This window comes from Girardinichthys multiradiatus, chromosome 23, assembly GCF_021462225.1.
Source record: "Girardinichthys multiradiatus isolate DD_20200921_A chromosome 23, DD_fGirMul_XY1, whole genome shotgun sequence".
Classification (NCBI taxonomy): domain Eukaryota; kingdom Metazoa; phylum Chordata; class Actinopteri; order Cyprinodontiformes; family Goodeidae; genus Girardinichthys; species Girardinichthys multiradiatus.
In genome coordinates, this window is record NC_061815.1 from 45,743,533 (window position 1) to 45,767,800 (window position 24,268).

The following is a 24,268-nucleotide window of genomic DNA, read 5'->3' on the forward strand; positions in this document are numbered from 1 at the left end:
ACTCTGATAACAGTGTATCATTTTCCTTCCAACGCACACTTTCCTCTACTTTGTGACGGTCTATAATATTAAATCCCAATAAAATATATTGATGCTTGTTATGGTAATATGACAAAATAGAATGTAATGTACAACATAGTGAAGTAATGGAAAGGCCTTGCAAAATAAAGTGTAAAATAAAATTGGATTTGATGCTATACTAAATGCAGTTTAATGGCCATAATTATGTACACTTTATAGTTACGGCCTCTTAAGTCTCTGCTGTTTTAATGCAGGCGGACGGTTTGCTACGAGTAAATGGCGAGGTTGGAAATGATGGCAGTTCCATTAAGCCCAAGTGTAAAGAAAGGGAATCGCCTCCCCAATTCCAGGCGTCTCCTTCCACGCCTGGAAACGACACTGCAGATGCCTCGCCCATTCGCAGTCCACCACCCTGCCCTGAAAGAGGAAGTCCAGTGTCATCAACAAAGGCCATCGACCAACCGGGCAGCACGGAGGTAGCTTCTCAGGACAACCAAGGGGAGAAAGTCACTGAGGGTTCACCACCACCCACACGGCCCACTTCTCTTCCAGAGGTCTGCGTTAAGATGTTTATATTCACATTTGTCCATCATCTGAGGTTACTTTTTTAAACATTAGTTGGCATCTAAGCTATGTAAATCATGTTTGTAGTTAAAAGAAGGATCTGTTGAATCAAGTGCATCTTTATTAGCTCAAAGGGGCTTTATCAGTTCTGTTTCTATGGAAACAATTTGTTTTGGTACACAAGACTAAATCTCATAACATTCCTGCAAAAATGTGTTTTTGATCTGACATGTGTGTCATAATAACAGTTGTAATCTTTATTTGATTTTCCTGTTTTATTTCAAGGATTTTGTCCAGTAATGTCTGGCCTTTGATTATTTTGGTTTGAAAGCTAAGAAGCAACATTTTCTTCCTTAACTGTCTACCAGAATGCAAAGCTCCTGACTCAGTCTATCATTCAGACAATAAATCATCTCTATGAACGTTACAGGAGCTAAAGCAGCCAGAGGACATCTCTGAGGAAACGGGAGGCCAGACAGATGCTGGTCAACAGGAAGAAAAGTCAAATACTGTGGCTCAGCAAGCGCCACCTGCAGGTCTGAGCAGCACACTGCTAGACTGATGCCCGAATAGCATGATTTTGTTTTATAGGCTATTTTTTGTGTTTGTGTCTAAAGCTAAGAGCTTAAGAATTTAGTTTGTATTTTCTTCCAGAAGCTAAACCAGAAAACACTGAAGAGTCCAGTGAGAACCTACTGCAGGTTTTTCCAACTGAGGTTAACACGCTAAGAAGTCCGGCCGTAACGTCAACGGTGAGTGAAAATTTACTTAAACCCTCAGTGACCATCATATCAGAAGTCATCCAATCTATGTAAATCAGGTTGTAGGTAAGAGTTTTCTCCTGTCAGGAGTCTTTTCAGAGAACGGAGCTGGCACCGACCTCGGCTGCACCCGGATCGCTCGGATATCACCCTCCAAGGGAAACATCATCAGGTGAATTCATGTCTTAATGTCCAACCCTAGAGCCAGCAGCTTCTTTTCCATCCTTCCCTGTATTCTAAGTTTGATTATCATGTCAGTTTTGTTTGCAGTTTTCCTTTTAGCATTTCAGCACGGCCCTTTTCTCTGTTTTTACACAAGACAAAATTACTGATCTCATCTGACACAAACCCCTGATGTATTCACTTCTCAGTTATAACCAGAAAATAACTTTTTAATCCATATAGAAAAAAGACAGACCTTGCGGTAACTGTTATGAGCCAACTAAAAATACATTCAAAAAGCAAAGAATTCAACCTAATATTAGGAAAGAAATCCGCATGTTATTTAGTACTGATTACAGTTCTATGACACCTCTTCCACAATAGCACACAAGTATAAAATCTTTCTCCGGTGTCACTTCTCAGGGTTTCTGCTCCAGCTCCTGATTTTCACATCTGTCCTATGCCTCATTATTTCCTTCCCTCTTTCCCTTCCTTCCGACATTCCCTGTTTTCCTTCCATCCACACATTTTTATCATTTTGCTGTAGAGATTGAAATCAGTGTAAGGTCCCCGCAGACCTCCAGCAACCCTAAGTCACGCTGGGAGTTCTTCGCTCTGCCAGGTAAACCTCTGTGTTTGTGGAGGTCTCCATACGGCGCTACCATACCAATGTACGAGTTTTCCCTCATATTTCCCTCAGAGTTAAATGAAAGCTATCCACTCCCAACCTCTGTTACAAGTTTTTTAACGTTTTATGAACTAGTGATATGTTTTTTCAAGTATGTTTGAAGTTTTCCATTTGAGCTGCTTTTACACAGAGAAATGAACCTTTGACAGCATCCTGATTGTCTTACATCATTGGTTTCTTCACAAAAAGAAGTAGCATCTGACTTGTATTAGACAAGCTTTAACAGTTTAGAAACACCAACTTTAAAACCCACAGGATCCTCAGTTCTGAGTGCTAAGTTCATGCTAACCTAGAGCTGACAGCAAGAAAAGCTTACTTCTTCTTGATTCCTGTGAGGGCCACACTTACTGGCACATACAAAACAGCCTTAATATAAAATAAGATTTTATTGCTGAAGAATATCCTCATACTGAAAACAGGAAACCTTTAATTTTTGTACATTTATTCAAAAGGGAAAATTCTATATTATTTAGCAAAATCGCTGGTGCCACATTTATCTTACAATTTCGGTTTTAGTGTTTAAGAAGCTTTAATTAGTAAACTTTTACATTCTGCTTCCCTTCCCACTGTGAACTAGTGTGTAGGATCTGTGATGCTATGGGCCTGTTTCTTTGTCAAAGGCCCTGGGAATCTAGTAAACAACGTATGACTGTGTTGACTGGGCCACACGTAAAAACGTATGGCAATGTTTTTAAAGTGGTATTTTCTGCCCACTGAGTAAAGTTAAAGGTGGGATTCTTCTGCATTAAAATATAAATTTATATTTAGGCTTTGATGCAAATTTGTCAGGGTTAACAATAAACACAACATAAGCTGTTCATTTATAGTCTAATAAAAACTAGTTTGGCTTTTTTCCTCTGGTTTTCAAACGAGTACATGTTCTGTAAACATGAGTCCCATGAAGCTGAATTAGTTTAGATTTATTTGTATCCAATTGATTCTTGTCTTTTGTTTACATTGGTTCCCTTTTTTTACAGAAGATGCAGAGAAGGAACAACATGGAAACGTGAGTAAAATGGTTTGCTGAGCTCTAATGTTGCTTGTCTTCAGGCCAATCAACCTCAGCCAGATTACTTTATTCTGAACTCCACAATTTTAGAGAAACTGAGATTTGACTCTTCTTACAATTGCAGTGACACCGTTGCACAGAGTTCGTGTGTCCCCCTTATTCAGACAAAACGTTTTATTTTTAGTTGTTGTGATTTTTGGTTTCTTCATTGTGTCAGTGGCCATAATGAAAAAAAGACAATCTTTAACGTTTCAAATTGGCTGTATCACATTTTTTGTAAATAAAGTTCTTTATTGAATGCTTTATGTGTATATAAAGTGTTTACATTAACTTTTATCAGTTAGTTATTCATTTTCTTAATTTCCTGAGTGTTGAGCTTATCTGGACTACCAAACAGTTTGGTTGGTGCTTTAATTCAATGCTGCAAACAGTTAAAAAACACGTACAGACGAGCAGATTGAAACTGTCTCTTATCTAAAAATCTAAACCTACATAAAACTTTTGTTATATTCAGATTTTCTTTTCTGTAAACAAAACAGTCCCATCATGTTATATTTTAATTCAAATCATGCTCATTTTTTTCCTCATTTGTAGCTAAGCCTTTAGTTGTCATGTCGCCCTGAATGGTAGCTACTGAGCTAATTACTGAAAATCACATGGAGCCCTTGATGTAGCATGTCAGACAAGGATGCTGCAGTTGATGGCTGAGACTGCTTTTCCTTTTTTATTCACCTCCATCTCTCTTTCTTTGTCTTCTCTCTCCTTAGTAGGCGTCCTTTGGCTAGCAATGGAGTAGTGCTGTTGTGGTAGACCAAATATTTCTGTCTCCTCCCTTCTCTTTTCTTTTTCTGTGGTGGATGTGTGTACAAATTGGGGTCTGTCTCGACGTGAACGGGTTGTGTGTGGATGTCGATGTGTGCATGTATTTGTTGCGTGTTTGTGCATGTTGACCTGTATGTATATGCGTGTGGGCCTATCAGGTTTCAGTCCCAGTGTTGGCCCAGGCCAGGCGGGGAGACCGCTGGTCTTGGGACCCTGATGAGGAGCGAAAGCGTCAGGAAAGGTGGCAGCAAGAGCAGGAGCACATGCTGCAGGTACACAGCAACCCATGAAGGGGAAAGCATGGCGCATGAGTTTGTCATGGAGCTTGGTAGCCAGAGCTCAGCACCAAGTCTGAGTCTGAGGTGTTTATTTCAGGTTTACCTAACCAGTCTGGAAAAGCATAGAATTTAATTTAGGTATTTTACAGGTTTGAATAAGAAAAATAAGCATGTGCAAAGTAAGAGCATGGAAAAATATTGTATTGTGTTTTCTAAGAATGGTTTCCAGTTCCAATGTCTAAAAGTTATATTCATCCACCCACCCACCTATTCATCCATCCACCTATTCATCCATGCAGCCATCCATCCTCCTATCCATCCATCCATCCATCCATACATCCACACATCCACCCACCCATCCATCCATCCATCCATCCATCCATCCACCCATCCATCCACCCACCCACCTATTCATCCATCCACCTATTCATCCATGCAGCCATCCATCCTCCTATCCATCCATCCATCCATCCATACATCCACACATCCACCCACCCATCCATCCATCCATCCATCCATCCATCCACCCATCCATCCACCCACCCACCTATTCAGCCATCCATCCATGCAGCCACCTATTCATCCATGCAGCCACCCATCCATCCATGCATCCACACATCCACCCACCCATCCATCCATCCATCCATCCATCCATCCACCCATCCATCCACCCACCCACCTATTCAGCCATCCATCCATGCAGCCACCTATTCATCCATGCAGCCACCCATCCATCCATCCATCCATCCATCCACCCATCCATCCATCCATCCTCCCACCTATCCATCCACCCACCCACCTATTCAGCCATCCATCCATGCAGCCACCCATCCATCCATCCATCCACGCACCCACCATCCATCCATCCACGCACCCATCCATCCATCCATCCATCCTCCCACCTATCTATCCATCCATTCATCCATCCATCTACCCATCCATCCATCCTCCCACCTATCCATCCACCCACCCACCTATTCAGCCATCCATTCATGCAGCCACCTATTCATCCATCCATCCACGCACCCACCCATCCATCCATCCATCCATGCAGCCACCCACCCATCCATCCATCCATGCAGCCACCCATCCATCCATCCATCCACTCACCCACCCACCCATCCATCCATCCATCCACTCACCCACCCACCCATCCATCCATCCATCCATGCAGCCACCTATTCATCCATGCAGCCACCCATCCATCCATCCATCCATCCATCCACCTATTCATCCATGCAGCCACCTATTCATCCATGCAGCCACCCATCCATCCATCCATCCATCCATCCACCTATTCATCCATGGATCCACCCACCTATCCATCCGTCCTCCCACCTATCCATCCATCAATCTATCCATCCATCCATTCATCCATCCATTCATCCATCCATCCATCCATCCACCTATTCATCCATCCATGCATGCATCCATATTCCACCCATCCTTCTGTCCAGATTTGTTTGTTCCATCCAAATGTGTACCGGGTTTGTTCAGAACAGAACTTTGTATTTGGTCTCCCTTTAGATGCTCATTAAATTTAGATACCTGAAATCAGACTTCTCTAATGGATCCAGATTAACAGAGTGAATATCCCAATTTAGTTTAATCAGACTTGCCTTGTTGTGTATGGACAAACCTACAAAATCTAATCATATGTCATGTAGTTCAGTTATTTGTGATTATTATTATTATTATTTAGAGCTGTGTTGATGTTCAGTTTATGTTAATTTTTTGTTTGGGATGGATTACTTATTGCCATATTCTGAAAATATATCTAATACACACAGTTACAGGAAGACTAACTGCACTTCATTGCTTTTTCTTCCCATGCATATTTGTTAATATTAAGCAAAGCTCAACTCCTCCTTGCTCGCTTCAACCACTAGATGGCGAGCTTGCGCAGTAGAAGAACCCCTGCTTTGGTCGTCTTCCATCACCTCCATCTCATGCACACACACAAAGGCAGGGAGTTTGTCCAATGTGGCTGCTGTTGTTGCTGCCCCGGTTACCCTCTCCCTCCTCAGCCAATGAGCATCATTTAAACATTTGAAGGAGTGAAGTCTGTTTCTGACCGCATTCTAAAAAAAGATAAAACTCCGTTATGGTTGTTTGTGAGATGTGCTCAAATGGACGAATACCTGATATCTCAATGTGCTTACCACCCTCCTCACTGTGTTTTGTCAATGTGCTCCAGTCTTACTCTTTTACAAGTATTGATATTTTCTTTAACTCTATAATTTCCAACTGCTGCACTCTTCTGGGGTTCCTACACAAATTTGCATGAAAGGCTTTCTGGCAATGCTGTCATAAAGTAAAAATATAAATATAAAAAAATATAAATATAAAATATAAAACAACAATTGTGAAGGAACTCCATGCTTACCAGCTTCTGCATGCTTTAGTATTTTCAGTGTTCTGCTGTGCTTTTGTTCCATTTTGATTTTTCATTTTTACCGGGCACATATCTGACTGAAGCATTAGCACTGCATTGCGTATCAAGCTAAAAGTGCTGTCAGTCGTTTGCATTTCGTTTACTTCGTGGTTATGATTCACTCAGAAAATCAGCAGATTTAGAAAACTGAATGAACCGTTTTAAAAAATGAAGGCTGTGCCAGCTGTCTGTTAACATCGTTTTTTTTGGCACAAACATCCACCTGCAGATAGTTCAGTTTTTCTCTATACTCAGGCTCTCTGCTGTATGTCATGTGTCTGTTGCCGTGGTAACAGGAAAAGTACCAGCGTGAGCAGGAGAAACTGAGGGCGGAGTGGGAGAAAGCACAGAGGGAGGTGGCGGAGGAGGAGAGGAAGTATCATGAGGAGGTTTGTGTGTGTTTACATTGGAGGGAACATGTTGCACCGGAGATGTTTAAAATTTTAAAAGTGCTTCTCCTTTAAAGTATCAGCTGAACTGTATGTTTATGTGGCCATTTTAGATTTATCAACCATGTTACTATTGTCTCTGTTTATATCAGTGTTTAGTTTGGGATTTTTTCCCCTCCCAACAGGAGCGCAGGATCCTGGAAGAAACTGTGATGCCTTTGACACCCCACTCCTCAGCCCTCCCCTCCCCCAGCCGAGGGGGCCTCTCCTCCACCTCTGAGCCACAGGACACGATTGTCCGTTCACTGGCAGATTGGGAACGCAAACAAGAGCTACTGGAGAGGCAGTCTGTGAGTGACTTATTAAATGTGTCCTATGGATGATCTGTGTTGTTCTGCTGGGCTGCAGGGTGGTGCAGTTGGTAGCACTGTTGCCTTAAAGCAAGAAGGTCCTGGGTTGGTCTTCTGGCAGGGGATCTTTCTATATGGAGTTTGAATTTTTGCATGAATGGGTGGGTGCATGGTTGTTTGTCCTGTGTGTCTCTGTGATGGACTAGCAACCTGTCCAGGGTGTACCCTGCCTCTAGCCTGTAGACCACTGGAGATAGGCACCAGCTCCCTTGCAACCCTGTACAGAAGAAGCGGGTTTAGACAATGGATGGATTATCAGTGTTGTTCCTTTACAATAAATTTTTATGTATTTTATTGTGATTCTATTTTATAGACCAACACAAAGTAGTACAAAAACTGTAAATATTGTGAAAAAGTTCAATATTTTTTGTCACTCACTTCAGAAAGTAAAACTCATATATTAAATAAATGTATTACACATAGAGCAAAATATTTCAGCCATTTCTTCTTCCTTTTCTTTCTTTTTCTTAGTTCTTTTTCTCCTTTTGATTATTATGGCTTACAGATGATGAAAGTCTAAAATTATGTGCCTCAGAAAATTACAATAATAATTGATAAGATTAATAAAAAAGGACATTTTATACAGAACTGTCAGGCTTGAGAAAGCATGTCCATTTCTAGGCACTCAATACTGGTTTGGGCCTTGTCTTTCATGAATTACTGGACTTCAAGCAATGTGGATTTTGTGCTTTTCCACTCTTCCTTCAGACTCTGGGACCTTGATTTCCAAATGATATGAAAACTTTAAATCTGAAAAAAGGACTTTGGACCACTGAGCAACAGTCCAGTTCTGTGATCAACCATCTTCTTTAGCAATGACTTTTTGTGGCTTACACTCCTCATGGAGGGTGTCAGCGACACAGCATGACATCAGGTAAGTCATCAGTCTTCCCCATTACTGTGTAGCCTATTGACCTAGACTGAGAGATCATTCAGAGGCTCCGGGAACCTTTGCAGGTGTTTTGAGATTAATTATAGATTATAAATGAATCATAGATTAATTTAATAAGATCAAGATTTTTCAGATTAAAAGTAACTTTCTAAATTAACAACCTTTAAGCAGGTATTAAACATACTTTTCATTAAGCTCACATTTTTGCATCAAAAATGTTTTTTTTTTAATTGGTCTGATGCAATATTATTATTTTACATGTCTTGTTTTCATTAGCTGTAAGTGGAAAATCATCATAACAGAAATACAGACTGTAAAACATCAATCTGTGTGCAAATAGTCTATATAATGTGTTTCACTTAGTGAACTGAGTTACAGAAATAAAATAACTTTTCAAAAAGTTCTAATTTATTGAATATGACTGTATATAATATATGAGTTTTACTTTCTGAAATGAGTGACAAAACTATATAAAATTTTTGGGAAATTTACCTATAACTCTAAAATTACAGGAAAAGGATAAATAGCTTTCAAAATCCTTTACAAAGAAAAATCTAAAAACTGTAGCATACAAAGTAGGCAACGAGAGCATTGACAGAGAAGCAGCCAGCAAACCAATAGTAACTTTGGAGGAAGTACAGAGATTTAGAACTCAGGTGGGGAAATCTGTTGACTGGACAAGTGTTAGTTGCAGGAAGAAAGTTGTCAGTGAATGACAGCAATAAGAAGTCCCAATTCCAGTTTGCCAAAAGCAAATTAGGGGATACAGCAAACATGTTGAAAAAGATGCTCTTGTTAGATGAGTCCAGAATGAAACTTTTTGGCCGTACATGGAAAACCCTGTCTCTTGCACAACACTGCACATAACCCTGAACACAACATCCGCACAGCAAAACATGGTGGTGACAGCTTTGTGCTGTGGGAGTGCTTTTCTTCAGCAGGTAGAGGAAGGCTGGTCAGAGCTGGTGGGAAGATTAAAGGAACTAAATACTGAAGAATCCTTGAAGAAAATCTGTTGGAAAACCAGGCTGCAAAAGAGTTGAGACTGGGGCTTTCACCTTCCAGCAGGACAACAACTCTAAACCTACAGCTAGAGCTACAATAAAATGGTTTAGGGCAACGTCTGCTCATGTGTTAGGATAGTCTAGTCAAAGTACAAACTTAAATGCAGTTAATGTTCAAAGTAAAGCTGGCAGAGACATACCTCAAAATATCTACAGCTGTCATTGTAAGAAAATGTGGTTCTACAAGGTATTTACTCAGAAGACTGAATAAAAAATGCATGATACACTGTAGAGATTAGAAAACCAAGTATCATTTTCCTTCCAGTTTACAATTCTGCACTTCTTTGGTCTGTGATTAAAAATTTAAATAATGCTGTAGATACTTCGTATGTTACTAAAAGGACCAGAGCTAATACAGAACATGTACAGCTTTTACTGTAGGGCTACTAAAACTGTTCTTGTTAGTTTAGTGAAGGAAATATTAAGTAATAAACTGTTGTGAGGATTTGTATCAGCTAATTATGGACTGTTTCATTATACAGAGAGGAAGCCCTGAGACCTCCGAGTGGAAAAGGAAAGAAAATGACAGAACCAGTGACATCAGCACTGCTGACGACAGCATGAAAACTGGCAGAAGGTTGGTGAACAGTGCCTCAAAGAAGGAAATTTAGTAGTTTTGCTATTTGTGGATGACAAGAAGCTTACAGTGTAACTCTGATGACTGTCTTATCATAATGATTTTATTATGTAGCTCAAATAGTTTGCTCTAATTGACTTACAACCAAGTGGCTTTTGATGTCAGTTTTTTATTCATTTACTTCAATGATGGGTTCTTAAGACTATCCATCTGTTTCTAAGTAGTACGTTCTCCTTGGAATTATTTATGTGGAAAAGCTTTTACTTGTACAAACAAGAAGGTTTATGAGTTCTGATCTGAAATTTCCTTGTATTCAAAACATTTTTTAATTATTTCTAGTCGAAATCTTTCAAGATTTCTTTTCTGACTTTCTCTTAGATATTAGGACCCATTAGGTACACTCTAGTTGTATTTGTTTCCTAAATTCCAGATTGTGACATTATTTGGGGCCAGGCTTAACATAACCGGACATAAGGCTCATCAAATCAAACAAAAGTTAGTGTGTTTTTCTTTCTTCCGTCGTCAGCATGTTGAGCCAGAACAGCAGTCAGGGAGAGCTACTTGGTCACAGCCAAAAGCTTCCTCCTACTTTGGCCAAATGTTCAACTCCAGACAAGAAGCAACCAGAACCCACTACCGACAGCACCAGAGCCAGCCGGCCTGCAGGAGAACGAAGGTGTGTGAATGGTTGTGAAAGCTTCAAAGTTCTATTATTGTGTTTGTTTGATGCAGTTTTATTAATCACTCATCTCATTATTTCTATAAACATTGTTTTCATTTAAGTAAATGTCTCCTTTGTGTTTTAAAATGTCTCTTTCAAATTAGCAGAATAAGAACTAAATCAAAGTTACTGTTATAACCAGATATGACCAGCAGATGGCATCTGTTGCCTGTATTTTTTATTGTATCTCCGTCACACCATTAAAGCTAATTTCATATCATGAAAGTGTTTTGGAAACATTTTTAATCAAGTCGTGTTTTATAAAAACATATAAAAATGTTATATCAAATGAAAAAGCAAAGTTAAATCTGCCAAAGCTGTTCTTTGTGTCTGTGGTTTGAATTAGTTCATCGTCTGTCTGTGCCATCCAATCATGTTGCTGTATCTGGGAGCCATCATCATGTTGCATGTTGCTTTCCATTTCCAGGTGCGGCCCCACTGATAATAATGTAGGACGCAGCTCATCAAAGCCCCCTGCAGCATGTCCATCAGCACCAGACACTTTACCCCCACCGCCCAACAGGTACTGCAGCACAAAGAGCCCACAAAGAGGAGATGGAAGGTTGCAGTTCATTTCTGCATTGTCATTTTCTGCTTTGCTCCCCACCCCCACCTTTATTTTTCTCCACCCATCTCATAACATATAGCACTGCAGCAGCAAAGCTGTAACCTGCCTGGAATTTTGAATAGAAAGAATAAGCGGAGTGGAGGAGAAGCACAGGCTTAGGTTTATTTTTTTATTCGATGCAATAGGTTTGTGATATACAGTGATAGTTTATTAGGGACAGACTCACAGCAGACTAGCTTTTAGATTAATTTAATTTTCAGGACTCTCAGCTTTGACAAGGTGTCATTAAAATCCCAAGACAAGAAAAATGCACAACAAAATGGCGGTGATTTAATCACATGAAAATAATTTTGGCAATGCGTAGAGCAAATACACAGCCTCTTGTCCATGGTTGGAAGAAAATCATAACTGTGTCTCTCCTGCCTCATTAGGTCTGTCAGTGGGAAGAAGCTATGCTCCAACTGTGGTCAGCCACTGGGAAAGGGAGCAGCCATGATCATAGAGACTCTGAGCCTCTATTTCCACATCCACTGCTTCAAGGTCGGTGCACAAGACACGGTTTATCCTCTCAAGGTTCAGGTTCTTTCTCTTATAGATTCAAATCTCTGTTTTCTACCAGCAGAAGCATGAGTGTTAAATGAACTGTAGTGTAAAAGAAGATGATATAGATCCAGTTTCTACACGGTGCCTTACACAAACGTTTTCAGATGCTTTGAACCTTTTCACATTACAACCTCAAACTTTGGTGTATTTTATTGGGGTTTTATGAGACAGACCAGCACAAAGCTGTGCATAAATTTTGAAGTGAAATACATGTTTACAAATAAATAACATAAATTTCTAATAGAGTGGCATGCGCTTGCAATTAGCTCCCTTTATGGTGATACCCCTAAATTAAATTAAGTGCAACTATTAGTTTCAGAAGTTGCTTAGGAAGTAAACAGATTTAATCTATCTGAAATTTAATCTACTGGCAACCTGTCCAGGGTGTACCCCGCCTCTCGCCCGTAGAGCTGGCAATAGGCACCAGCTCCCCCGCGGCCCTTTATAGAAAATGGATGGATGGATGAAATTTAATCTCAGTAGAAATGCAGCTGTTCTTTGAAGGACTCAGAGTTTTGCTAGAGAACATTTGTGAATAAACAGCATCATGAAGATTAAGGAACATGGCAGACAGGTCAGTGAGAAGTTTAAGTCAGGTTTAGGTTATAGGAAAGCTCTGAACGTCTCACAGAGTGCTGTTCAGTCCATCGTATAAAAAGGGGTGGCACAACTGAAAAAACTGCATAGTTGTTCACCTAGACGTTGAGCACCAAAAATGACGCATGGAGAGAAAAGCAGCCAAGAAGCCCATGGTAGCTCTGGAGGGGCTGTAGAGATCCACAGCTCAGGTGGGAAAGTCTGTTGACAGAACAGCTATTAGTCATGCACTCCACAAATCTGACCTTTATGGATTCGTTTTTGAATGGAAGCTATAAGAAGTCCCATATTCGGTTTCTCGTAAGTAAAGTAGGGGAGACAGTAAGCATGAAGAAAATACTCTGGTCAGATGAGACCATGATTGAACTGCAAAGTATATGTGACAGAAAACTAACACTGCACAGGTGGATAAAGCTAATGCTGAAATGAATATTTACATATACTGTATGAAAAGGTGCAAGACTAAATCTTTCCTGTTAGGTCAGTTGTGATTAAGTTATTTTTATTTGCTAAATCCCAGAATCAGTCAGAATCAGTAGGATTTAGTAGAATAGCACTTTAAACTGGCATGGGTCAAATGCTTTTTAGTTCTTTCCACAAGCTTCTCACAATAGTTTGCTGGAATTAGGGTCCATTCCTCCTAGCACAACTGTTGTAACTGAGTCCAGTTTGTAGTCCACCTTGCTGACACAAATGTTTTCAGCTCTGCCCACAAATTGTCTATGGTTCTGAGGTCAGGGCTTTGTGATGGCCACTCCAAAACATAGATTATGTTGTCCTAAAGCCATTTTGTAGCTAATTTAGATGTATGATTAGAGTCATTGTCCATCTGGAAGACCCATTCGTCCATAAGCTTTACCTTCCTGGCTGATTTCTTGGGAGGTTGCTTTAATATTTCCTCATGAGGTTTCTTCCTCATTATGCCAGCTATTCTGTGAAGTGAACCAATCCCTTCTGCAGCAATGCACTCACAGAGCATGATGCTGCCACCCTTGTTCATCAAATGTGGGCTGATCTTTTCAGGCTTGCAAGCTTCCCTCTTTTTCCTCCCAATGGAACAATGGTCATGATGGCCAAACACTTTATAATTTTAGTTTCACATGTTGTTTTAAAATACATCCAAAAAGAAAGAAAAAAGGAGAGAAAGAAAAAAAGACATGCCTAGGTGTCCAAATGTTTTGAATTACCCTATCAGAGGCATACAGTTTTTTAAAGGCATAGTAATGTATGCAAACCCCTGACTTTAAATAAAGCAATGGAAAAGTATGTAAAAACATATGTCTCAATATGCTATCATTTAGAAATACACTAATGAATTCTGATGTTTTAATCACTTCTGTGCTTGAAGGTGTGGAGAAACTTGACTGGCCTGCTCAGAGTTCTGACCTCAACCTTCTTGAATATGTTTGGGATGAATTATAACAGAGGCTGCAATTCTACTTTTGTCATCTAACTATAAACACACTCCTAAACCTTGTTGAAGATGTTTACAGAATAGTTAAAGTTGCTATTCCTGGCAACTGTGAGTCTATCAACACATTGGACCTGATAGATTAAGGATAGGATGTCATCAAAGTTCATGTACATGTAAAAGTAGACAGACAAAATACTTTTAGCAATGTAGTGTAGGAGCAAATTAGGAAATCCTAACTTACCTAAAACAGGAGAGGTTTAGTCAAAATTGCTTCTGTGTCTTTTTATACAATGTATGTAAACATCTGGGTTCAACTGTAAAGACATTGTTTAAGAAAACCTGTCAGAGGCTGCAAACGACTTGAGACTGGGGCAGAGATTCACCTTCCAGCAGGATAAAGAGCCTAAACATACAGCAAGAACTATGATGGAGAGGGAGTCTCTTCTTAAAACATCTCTGGTTCAGCTGAGGAGCATCGATGGCTGATTGACTTAAACACTGAGTCTAATTTTGGAGCTTAAGGTATTAATAAATGGTTAAAATATATTTGCTGTCTTCTCCTCACCTGTCTCTTTGTTAGTGTGGGGTGTGTAAAGGACAGTTGGGCGACACAACCACGGGGACCGACGTCCGGATCAGAAATGGCCTCCTTAACTGCAACCAATGCTACATCCGTTCTCGCTGTAAGTTTCCCTTATAGTTACCAAACGTTCTCTCTCCCATCTAATCCCATCCATAGTTTTTATGCTTACTATTAAATCTGCAGTTTCTGTACCAATTATCCATCCATAACCTCATGCAAATAAAGTGGATACATTGTGAGCCTAGTGAGACACAAGTGTTTTATTAAACGTCTGCTCAGTATACCTTTAATAAACACAAGTCAGACCCATTGAAGCATCAGAAGGAAGTCTGAAAGGAGACAAAAAAATCACTTCAAAACCTTTTGTTAGAAGACTTGAATTTTTATTCCTTTTCTAAAAACTTTTGCTCGTTAAGTTTGTTGGCTTTCTTTTCTTTTTGTCTTTTCTCTCAAGCGGCCGGACAGCCGACCACATTGTGACGCGCAAGTGAAAAGCACAAGGTTCACGTTTTAACCTGATTATCCACCAATCACGTCCTCCGCAGCCTGTTGGGATGTAAACCTCCTCTGCAGCTCTGTGACCAATGGAGATTCATCATTTGGGCTAAAAAGGAACATGTGGACTGTTAGATTTTTAAAACAAAAACATAAAGGGTTGGACAATGAAACTGAAACACCTGGTTTTAGACCACAATAATTTATTAGTATGGTGTAGGGCCTCCTTTTGCGGCCAATACAGCATCAATTCGTCTTGGGAATGACATATATAAGTCCTGCACAGTGGTCAGAGGGATTTTAAGCCATTCTTCTTGCAGGATAGTGGCCAGGTCACTACGTGATACTGGTGGAGGAAAACGTTTCCTGACTCGCTCCTCCAAAACACCCCAAAGTGGCTCAATAATATTTAGATCTGGTGACTGTGCAGGCCATGGGAGATGTTCAACTTCACTTTCATGTTCATCGAACCAATCTTTCACCAGTCTTGCTGTGTGTATTGGTGCATTGTCATCCTGATACACGGCACCGTCTTCAGGATACAATGTTTGAACCATTGGATGCACATGGTGCTCAAGAATGGTTCGGTAGTCCTTGGCAGTGACGCACCCATCTAGCACAAGTATTGGGCCAAGGGAATGCCATGATATGGCAGCCCAAACCATCACTGATCCACCCCCATGCTTCACTCTGGGCATGCAACAGTCTGGGTGGTACGCTTCTTTGGGGCTTCTCCACACCGTAACTCTCCCGGATGTGGGGAAAACAGTAAAGGTGGACTCATCAGAGAACAATACATGTTTCACATTGTCCACAGCCCAAGATTTGCGCTCCTTGCACCATTGAAACCGACGTTTGGCATTGGCATGAGTGACCAAAGGTTTGGCTATAGCAGCTCGGCCGTGTATATTGACCCTGTGGAGCTCCTGATGGACAGTTCTGGTGGAAACAGGAGAGTTGAGATGCACATTTAATTCTGCCATGATTTTATGTTTTTTGGATACAATCCGGGTTAGCACCCGAACATCCCTTTCAGACAGCTTCCTCTTGCGTCTGCAGTTAATCCTGTTGGATGTGGTTCGTCCTTCTTGGTGGTATGCTGACATTACCCTGGATACCGTGGCTCTTGAAACATCACAAAGACTTGCTGTCTTGGTCACAGATGCGCCAGCAAGACGTGCACCAACAATTTGTCCTTTTTTGAACTCTGGTATGTCACCCATAATGTTGTGTGCATTTCAATATTTTGAGCAAAACTGTGCTCTTACCCTGCTAATTGAACCTTCACACTCTGCTCTTACTGGTGCAATGTGCAATCAATGAAGACTGGCTACCAGGCTGGTATAATTTAGCCATGAAACCTCCCACACTAAAATGACAGGTATTTCAGTTTCATTGTCCAACCTCTGTATATTCTCTGTGTTCACATCATCTGCTACGTGAGTGAAGTCTGAATTTAATTGGTCCTCGTCCATACATAAAACACACTTCATCAAGCAGCGAGTTTGTTCTGAGTTAGCAGCCGTGTTGAAAGGAAAACTCATTGAAACCACTGACAGATTTAACTTTTAATTCCACACAAAGGGATGAAGTGGGATGAAAGATTGATGTTGATTTTTTTCTGGTGGATAAAAATCCAAATAACAGGGTAGGAAATGAGGTCAGGTAGCTTATTCAGAATTTTTTGAAGGTCTTGAACAGAAGGGATCTGAAAAAATATGCACTATTGTGCTCCTTAACAAATTAAATAACAATGCTAAATTGGAAAAGTACGATCAAGCTCAGACTACACCTTTTTCGAAAAAAAATAAAATATACAAAAATATATTTTTTGATCCTCATACAATTTTTTGTTTTCTGTACAGAATAAGATTGGGTTGTAATATAAAGATACAGAACAGATTTGGGCTCAATTTAAAGGCAATAATGCAAGTTGTGAACTGTTTTTGAGCTGCTTGGTTGCAGCAGATTGTTCCCTACCCAGTCTGTCTGGTTGCATATCCAACACTTTAATGTGCCTTAGGACAGAGAAATGATGCAGGAAACAATGCAGCAGATGTGTGGTGTCTTATTTCTAACCTATTTTCATTTTTCAAAGAGTGATTTGGTCAAATTTAAATTGGGAAAGTGCAGAAAGTACAAACTACATCCCTCCATCATTCTCCTAATCACTGCTGTTTATTTCCATACAAACACCCTCAGTTTCATCATCTCCCTTTGATTGCCCTATGATCTGTAATAATGAATTATAAAAGAAAAAATTTTTTTACACAACTGTGTACTCTGCACTGCGGGGCAAAAATAGGTTTTATTTTCAATGTCTGTGATATTGAATGTGTTACAATTGGGCTTATTATAATCATTTCTCAGCTTTATAGTTCATTTATGCACCTGAAAATGTTTAAACACAAACATCTGCAGTATCTGAAACATCCATCATCCGCAGAGGTAATATGAAGACATACCAGCAGCAGCTGCACCTGTGCAATGTTTGGTTGGTTTAAAACTAAAGATCTGTCCTGCCAGCTGCAGATTTAAGACTCTTGCTAAGAGCTTCATTATGTGTTGTGGGTGTATTGAAATAAATGCATGTTTAAGCATAAAACCAAATGATTTGCTGTATGAAAGCAAAGCAGACTAAAATTCCTTGTGCTGAACAGGCTTCACCTCCGGGGTCAACTCTCACTTTCTCTGATCTGCATTATTTTTAAGATTATTTTCCAACTGTTGTATTTTTATTTTTCAATCATCATTTAGCTAATGAGTTAATCAGAGACGAGTCTTTTTTAGCAGGAACCTCCGAGTCCAAGCTCCTCTCCCTGAGGCTTTTAACAGGACAGTAGGGGAATGGAAACCTTTTTGCATCTGTACTGTATTTATTGTATAATATTCACCTTGAACACTATTCGGAATATAGTTTCATTTAATGTTTAAATGCAATGGCATTTATTATCGCATTACTGTATGTTTATAAATAAATATTATAAATCAAAAGGTATTTCTTTCCTTCTTTTTGCCAAACAAATGACTGAAATATGTTTGGAAGGTTTTGGAAATTTATGGATAAATCCTTCCAATGTCAACCTCATATTTGCGGGAAAATTAGAGTCAGACTTCTTGCAGCATCAGTTAATAAAAACAGATGTTTCCACGTCACCACTGTCGATACCGCTACCATCTTTTGCGTGATACTAAATAGCGCAAAAGCTAGAAAACCTATCTGAACAATAATGCATAAGTTCAGTTTGGGGTCATTTAAATCACAGTAATGCAAAGTGGTTCCACAGAAATTGTGGTTAAGGCTGGAGGCGGAGGCAACAAAGACAAACAGGTGAAATAATTTCTATTCTGTTTGTTGAAGTGAGATTAAACTGTGACCTAATTCTGGCTGGAAAAAAATGACGGCTTTCGGTAGATTTATTTAACGCAATATTTACTTTCTTAAAAAGAAATGTGGTAAACGATAAGTTTAACTATTAACTAACTTAAGGTAACTGGAAATAATCAGTTTGACTATGTGTAAAATCATATTTGATGCCAGTAAGAATTTTTAAATAAGTCTCTGTATTTTATTTCTTGTTTTGTCTGTTTGCTTTTTGGATTTTGGATTCGGTTTTTTTTTTTTTTGTTGTTGTTGTCTTCGTTGTTTTTCGTTATTTTATGTTTTATAATTTGTTGAGTAAAGCGAATTATTTATTTATACGTTTGTCATTGCGCCGATTGTTATTTGTTGTTGTTTGCTTATTGATAACTATGTACTCCTCATCTAAAAAGCTTTATTTTTAAATTCAATGTTAACTGATCAATTATTTGATGTGTAAAAACATCAAAGCTGGTAAAACAAAATCGCTAAAAGGTTTTGCAGAATGAAAACCATGTTTTTTGTTATTTTGTTTGGTTTGTTTTTTGGGGGAGGGGTGTGTTTGTTTTGTTGTCTTTAAAGAAAGAAACCTCTAGGATCTGAATGAATTATAAACCTAACCGGAGCTGCCCTTGGTGCTGAAATTATCGGCCTTTTTTTAAACCAGCAGGAGGACATTTTCATGTAGGCCTAATTTATGTACAATAGACATGAAGTCTGTAATGATTGCTTCGTGAAAGTCTTTAAAAAATGACAAAAGCAAGGTTGGACTATTATTTTTTTTATCATCAACAATCATTTCAATGGTACACCTTGAAAACTATGTGCACATGTAGAAATATTTCCTTCTTAAATATAAGCATTCATTACCTACATATAAATAACTTTCAGATCCTGGACAAAAACATGTTACATAATGCTCACAAAATGGGAGAGAAATTATTTTAAACCCAGACAAAAAGACAACATGCCAATTATATAGAAATAAATACAATGTCTGCATCCATTCCCCCCCTTTAATACCCAAAATAAATTATTCCGAGGGACTTTTAGTGAAACATCAAAAGACTGGTATGGTCGATCTACGAGGGGATATGGCCTATGATTTAACTATAAGACAAGAATACGTATTAACACTATACAATTTGAGCCACAAAAACACTGCCGTAGAAAGACACACAAAACATACAGATTTCCTGTCTGAGGTGAACATTGCAGTAATTTGTGCCTTTTTTTAATATCGAGGAAATAAGTGTGTTTATAGCGACAATTTAAAGAAACTAAACTCTCTGCAGCCCTAAGAAACAAATAGCCGCAGTTTTCACACTGCAGGTTGTGTATAGAGGGAACAAAAAAGCGCGTCGGTGGATGGTTGTGTCAGAGCGTCCTCAGTCATGGATATCAGGCGCCTGTGTACCCAACAAAAGCAGCTGTTGAACTCTGACTCTGAACGAGGCTCCTTTGCTCACTGATGTACGTTTCCAGTGCGCCAACCTTCGTCTTGTCTCATAATGAGGTAAAAAATAGACATCTGAACAAGTCATATGCTCCACCATTTTTTTCTAAAGCTAAATTAAAGTGAGGTATGATGCCTTTCTATGGTTTAAGTAAGAGAAAATTGCCTCTTTTGCAGCTTTTTTAAAGGTAATTAGTTTCGTGACTGTGTGTAGGTGGTGACGTTTCACCCAACTCGCTTCAGTTTCAATTCATGTTTTATGTGAAAGTGTGACTTGTTAAGATGAATATTTTACAGGAAAACTGTTGAGCGCAAGGTAAAAAATAAAAGAACCGTATTCATCTGTTTTTCTAACTGCTTTTTATTGTCCTCCAGTCTGTGTTGGGCGATTGCTTTTCAGTCTCCAGAGATCTCTGCTCGGGCTTTCTAAGCTTCATTAGAACATGCTGGTCTTTACTAGTGTCGCTTTAGCTCCGTTCTGTCTTTGCAAAGACGACAGTACGCTAGCGAAAGGCCCGCCCAACGAGTCCGGGATGGATGTGATGGTCCCGGGTGCGGTGGCCCAGCCTTGGCTCGGTGCCGTCACTCCCATGCCGGTGGACACCGAGGTCTTCACTTGGTCCACTTGTCCGTTCCCGGTCGTGTTGACCTGGCCTGCGGTGGGGCTCGGTCCGCCGCAGTTGGAAGTGGGAACCGGGTTCGGCCCCGGTCCTCCCGTGCTGTCCGGGTCGGTAGTTTTGGTGTCTTTACTGTCTTCGTCTCTGGAGTCGGACTTCTTCCCGGAACTGGACTTGGCAGCCGCAGCTGCCGCAGCGGCTGCGCGCTCCTGCTTACGAAATTTGGCGCGACGGTTTTGGAACCAGACCTGCAAAAATTTTCAAAAAGATGTAAGCGCAAACTTTGCACCACGGATACAACAGCTAAAATATTACATTTATGTTTATTATATAAATAATTGTAATGAAAGCAATACGAAAAATTTGGTTAGGTAATGTTGCAGCAGCAAACCTTCCATACAATCATTTAATTAAAAAGCATGATTAGACGAATCTTAATTTTATTCCAAATTCAGTGGCGCGTAATCGTGCGTAAAGGCAGCCGCCAGCGGTGGGCGCCTGTTGAGCAGCGGGCTTGTTTTGTACCTGCACTCTGGCTTCAGTCAGATCGATCTTGAGTGCCAGCTCCTCTCTGGTATAGATGTCCGGGTAGTGCGTCTCTGCAAAAACCCGTTCCAGCTCCTTCAGCTGTGCGCTGGTGAACGTAGTCCGAATGCGCCTCTGTTTCCTCTTTTCGTTCAGCCCACCATGATCGGTGAAGAGTTTGTAGGGAACTGTGAATCAAAAAGGAATTGTCAAGGTTAGACGTGTTTTATCCGCTCAGTAAAAAGGGAATGTGAGTGTGTTTAAGTGTGATGCTGTTAAATGGGAGTAAATTGAAATTTGGTTATTTTGTGTAAAATCCAGTTACGCACGCTGAGTTGGAGCTTCCAGTTAAATCGTGCATTTGATTACCTTTGAATTAGATCAGAATTGATAACACTGCTGACCTGTGAAGCGGTTAATTGTAAAATTAATTGTTGCTCCTCAGACTGAGGCTCATGTTTGAAAACTTGTCATAATGTTGCCGTCCGCCCCGCTTGTTGCTACTGTAACTCCAATTTGGTGTCAATAATGAGCTTTAGTCTTTGGTTATCTAATTATTTTCGAAGCTTTATGTCTCATCGCAAAGTAAATAAATTATGCCTATCATTTTGGCAGCTTAAGATAATTCTGTTGGCGGTTTTGGGTGTGACTGGGATAGTATAACCCCATAACCGAATTACCTCTTGCCTGCAATCGCTTCTAACGTGATAAATTCTTTCATTTGTGTAAGCAAATTTCGTTTGGTAAATACTAAACACATTTCCATTTTCAAATGCAATCAAGGCGTCCTATAATACACCGGGTTGAAGCTGCCGAGCTCGCTGCTGCTTACCTGCGGCGTACGGGCTGCTCTGGTGGTCCCGCAGGGTCCCCAGACTGCAGGACCCCGGCGTTAGGGAAGGACAGCCGGAGGTGGCCCCGAAAGTGGTCCTGATGGGATTGTACTGAAAGCCACTGGTCTGACTGCACGAACTGAAGTCCGCGTAGGCCGATGCCAAGCTCGACGTGTCCATCCCGGCCATACATGACTCGTAGGCAGAGGAATTTAGGTAAGAATACTCCATTTTATACATTTGAGAAGGCTCGGTTGAGATTGAAAGCTGCACCTTCCTGAAAAAAAGTCAAACAGAAAGCCCCAAAAATGGGTCTGAAATAAAAAACAAATAAAAAAAAATCAAAATTAGTAGACGCGGTCTGAGTTTGATGACCTGTTTGGTTTGGACTGCTTGGAAGAAAGCTGGACGGTGAGTAGATGTTCACTGCTCAGCGCCTGCTCCAAAACTGGCCTCCTTTATAGGAACCTAGCCCTGTTTTATGAAAAGCCCCCTAAGAGCCGCCTAGCCCGAGGTCTCTAGAGCATATAGTCCTCATAATAAACTTGGCTCTTTCCGCTTGGACAATAGCAAAGCGTTTGGTCTTATTGCTAGCGCTTTTTTACATGACAATAACTCATCAGTCTATTGGGCTGGCACTGGGGGCCCGGGCTGTCCAACCTCCCTATCATTGATCCCCTGCATCTCTAATTAGAATTTAATACCACGCCATTACGCAGCCCTCCACCACCACCGCCGCGCACCCCCTCCGCCCATACACCCCACTCCTCTCCAACCAACATCTTGCCCTTTAATTCAATCACACCACTTGGAAATAATGAAAGTTGGGTGACGATTCTCCCTGATCCAATTTTCTCCAAGCTTTTAAGCCTTTTAAGCGACCGTATACCTTGGGCAGGATTTCACAGAGTATTCCCACTCTGCCTCTTCTTTCTGTTCGTATGCTCCGACATTTTTTTTTGCTGTTTCTGCCTCTGGTCTTCTGCACTGAAGCGGTAAAACATGTCAATTTTTATCCAGTAAGATCACCTATTTTTACGCACAAGGATTCGTTTCAAGTGCACTTGATAATAATGCAATCTTTGCGCAAAAGACGAGCCTGTAACAAGCAGATACGCAGTCATGTGAAATTTTTCCATACTGGCTTTTCTATCTTGTTCTGCTTAATAGAATCTGACCGTGGCAATTAAATGACTCGTATCCAGTCACAAGCTTCAAATAAACATTTCATTTTTTATGAAATGTAAAATAAAAAATAATAATTACAACCAATTTTAACCCGTTTAAATCGCGTTAAATTCGCTGGTTCTTCATCGTTGAATCAGGAAAAGTTCATTAAATAAATAAAATCCTGAAAAATAAACACCTTTCCACGTTCTGTTTAATGACGTACAGTTTTTGCCAACGTCGGCCTCCTTATTTGCCAAGTTTGCTGCAGCATCAAATCGTGCGAAAGATCCGGGCGTGTTTTTTATGATTCAAATGACTTTATAATTCTCTTTATTACTTTCATTATTCCGTTTATTTGGCGAATAACATCTTTGTAATGAAAGTAACGAACTGGCGCGGCAGTCATCGGACTTCTCAGGCTCCCAATATTGGCTGAGTGGTTAATTCGGTTTGTGTAATAAGGTGAACCGTTCTGAATGGCGCTTACACACTGGCTGAGTTTCTTCTTCCTTCCCTCCTATGTTTTGTTCACTGGATCGAGTTCAAGTCTTTCTTGTCGAGGCTCCGTGTTCTTACTCAAAATTATTGGCGCACAAAAAGGCGCAAAAATATGGTGCACCAATCTAATTTAGCTAATGATAATTTGGTGCCTGAACGCGTTCATCTGGTCATGCGAGGTGATTGGAATAACACTGTAATATTGTTATAATAATCCAACGGGGACTGACAGCATGTATTTTGCAGCAGGTGGGTTTGGTGTCAGTTTGGACAGTGGATATTAAACGCGTTTGTCTCACAGCTTGTTCAGTTTTACAGGATTATTATAGATTATTTTTCTTTCTGAAGCGCCTCAGATTTTATTTTTATCCGAGTTTATCACAGTATTGATCTTCTGTTTTATCACCTAAAGAAATATAAAAAATATATACGTGGTGCTGCTATTTAAAAGGTTTAACGTTTGCAGGTAAAATTCTAATTTTAACGAGTCAGTGATTAAAATCTACTTTCAAACTTCTAAAAATGACAAATGCATCACAAATTTTAGAAGTAGTTTTCTAGAATGTTAACCTTTTATTAGAATATAATTAGATCTGTCATGGTTTCATATAAACACTTTTCTTGTTCGTATAATACGTGAATATCCCATCAATTATTTGTTTATCCAACTGCCGACGCCTTGCAGTGTGTTTCTGTCTCTTTTTTTATTCTTAACTGACACAACTCCGTCCCTATTATGTAAATGATTTCTTTTTT

The 24,268-nt window shown here is 40.0% G+C and overlaps 2 protein-coding genes across 5 annotated transcripts in view; one reads left to right on the forward strand and one right to left on the reverse strand.

Moving 5' to 3' along the window:
* The window catches only part of LOC124860098 (LIM and calponin homology domains-containing protein 1-like), a 111,140-nt gene extending 95,832 nt beyond the window's left edge, over nt 1-15,308 (forward strand). For 2 of the 3 annotated variants that reach the window (XM_047353072.1, XM_047353074.1), the window contains 15 exons: nt 276-575; nt 1,016-1,121; nt 1,240-1,337; nt 1,434-1,518; nt 2,056-2,130; nt 3,174-3,202; nt 4,186-4,299; nt 7,036-7,128; nt 7,314-7,478; nt 9,977-10,071; nt 10,598-10,747; nt 11,220-11,315; nt 11,792-11,900; nt 14,555-14,657; nt 15,012-15,308. In XM_047353072.1, coding sequence (XP_047209028.1) covers nt 276-575; nt 1,016-1,121; nt 1,240-1,337; nt 1,434-1,518; nt 2,056-2,130; nt 3,174-3,202; nt 4,186-4,299; nt 7,036-7,128; nt 7,314-7,478; nt 9,977-10,071; nt 10,598-10,747; nt 11,220-11,315; nt 11,792-11,900; nt 14,555-14,657; nt 15,012-15,037 — 1,644 coding nt within the window. In that variant the 3' untranslated portion in view covers nt 15,038-15,308. The remainder of the gene's footprint in view (nt 1-275; nt 576-1,015; nt 1,122-1,239; nt 1,338-1,433; nt 1,519-2,055; nt 2,131-3,173; nt 3,203-4,185; nt 4,300-7,035; nt 7,129-7,313; nt 7,479-9,976; nt 10,072-10,597; nt 10,748-11,219; nt 11,316-11,791; nt 11,901-14,554; nt 14,658-15,011) is intronic. The other variant, XM_047353073.1, reaches the window with a different exon arrangement.
* A 2,554-nt stretch (nt 15,309-17,862) lies between these two features.
* phox2bb (paired like homeobox 2Bb) overlaps nt 17,863-24,268 on the reverse strand; it is a 62,377-nt gene continuing 55,971 nt past the window's right edge. The window contains exons 3-5 of one of the 2 annotated variants that reach the window (XM_047353075.1): nt 21,844-22,121; nt 21,012-21,199; nt 17,863-20,734 (exon numbers count right to left, since the gene is read on the reverse strand). In XM_047353075.1, the coding sequence (XP_047209031.1) occupies nt 20,306-20,734; nt 21,012-21,199; nt 21,844-22,084 (858 nt within the window). In that variant the 5' untranslated portion in view covers nt 22,085-22,121 and the 3' untranslated portion in view covers nt 17,863-20,305. Of the gene's footprint in view, nt 20,735-21,011; nt 21,200-21,843; nt 22,480-24,268 lie in introns of those variants that run through there. The other variant, XM_047353076.1, reaches the window with a different exon arrangement.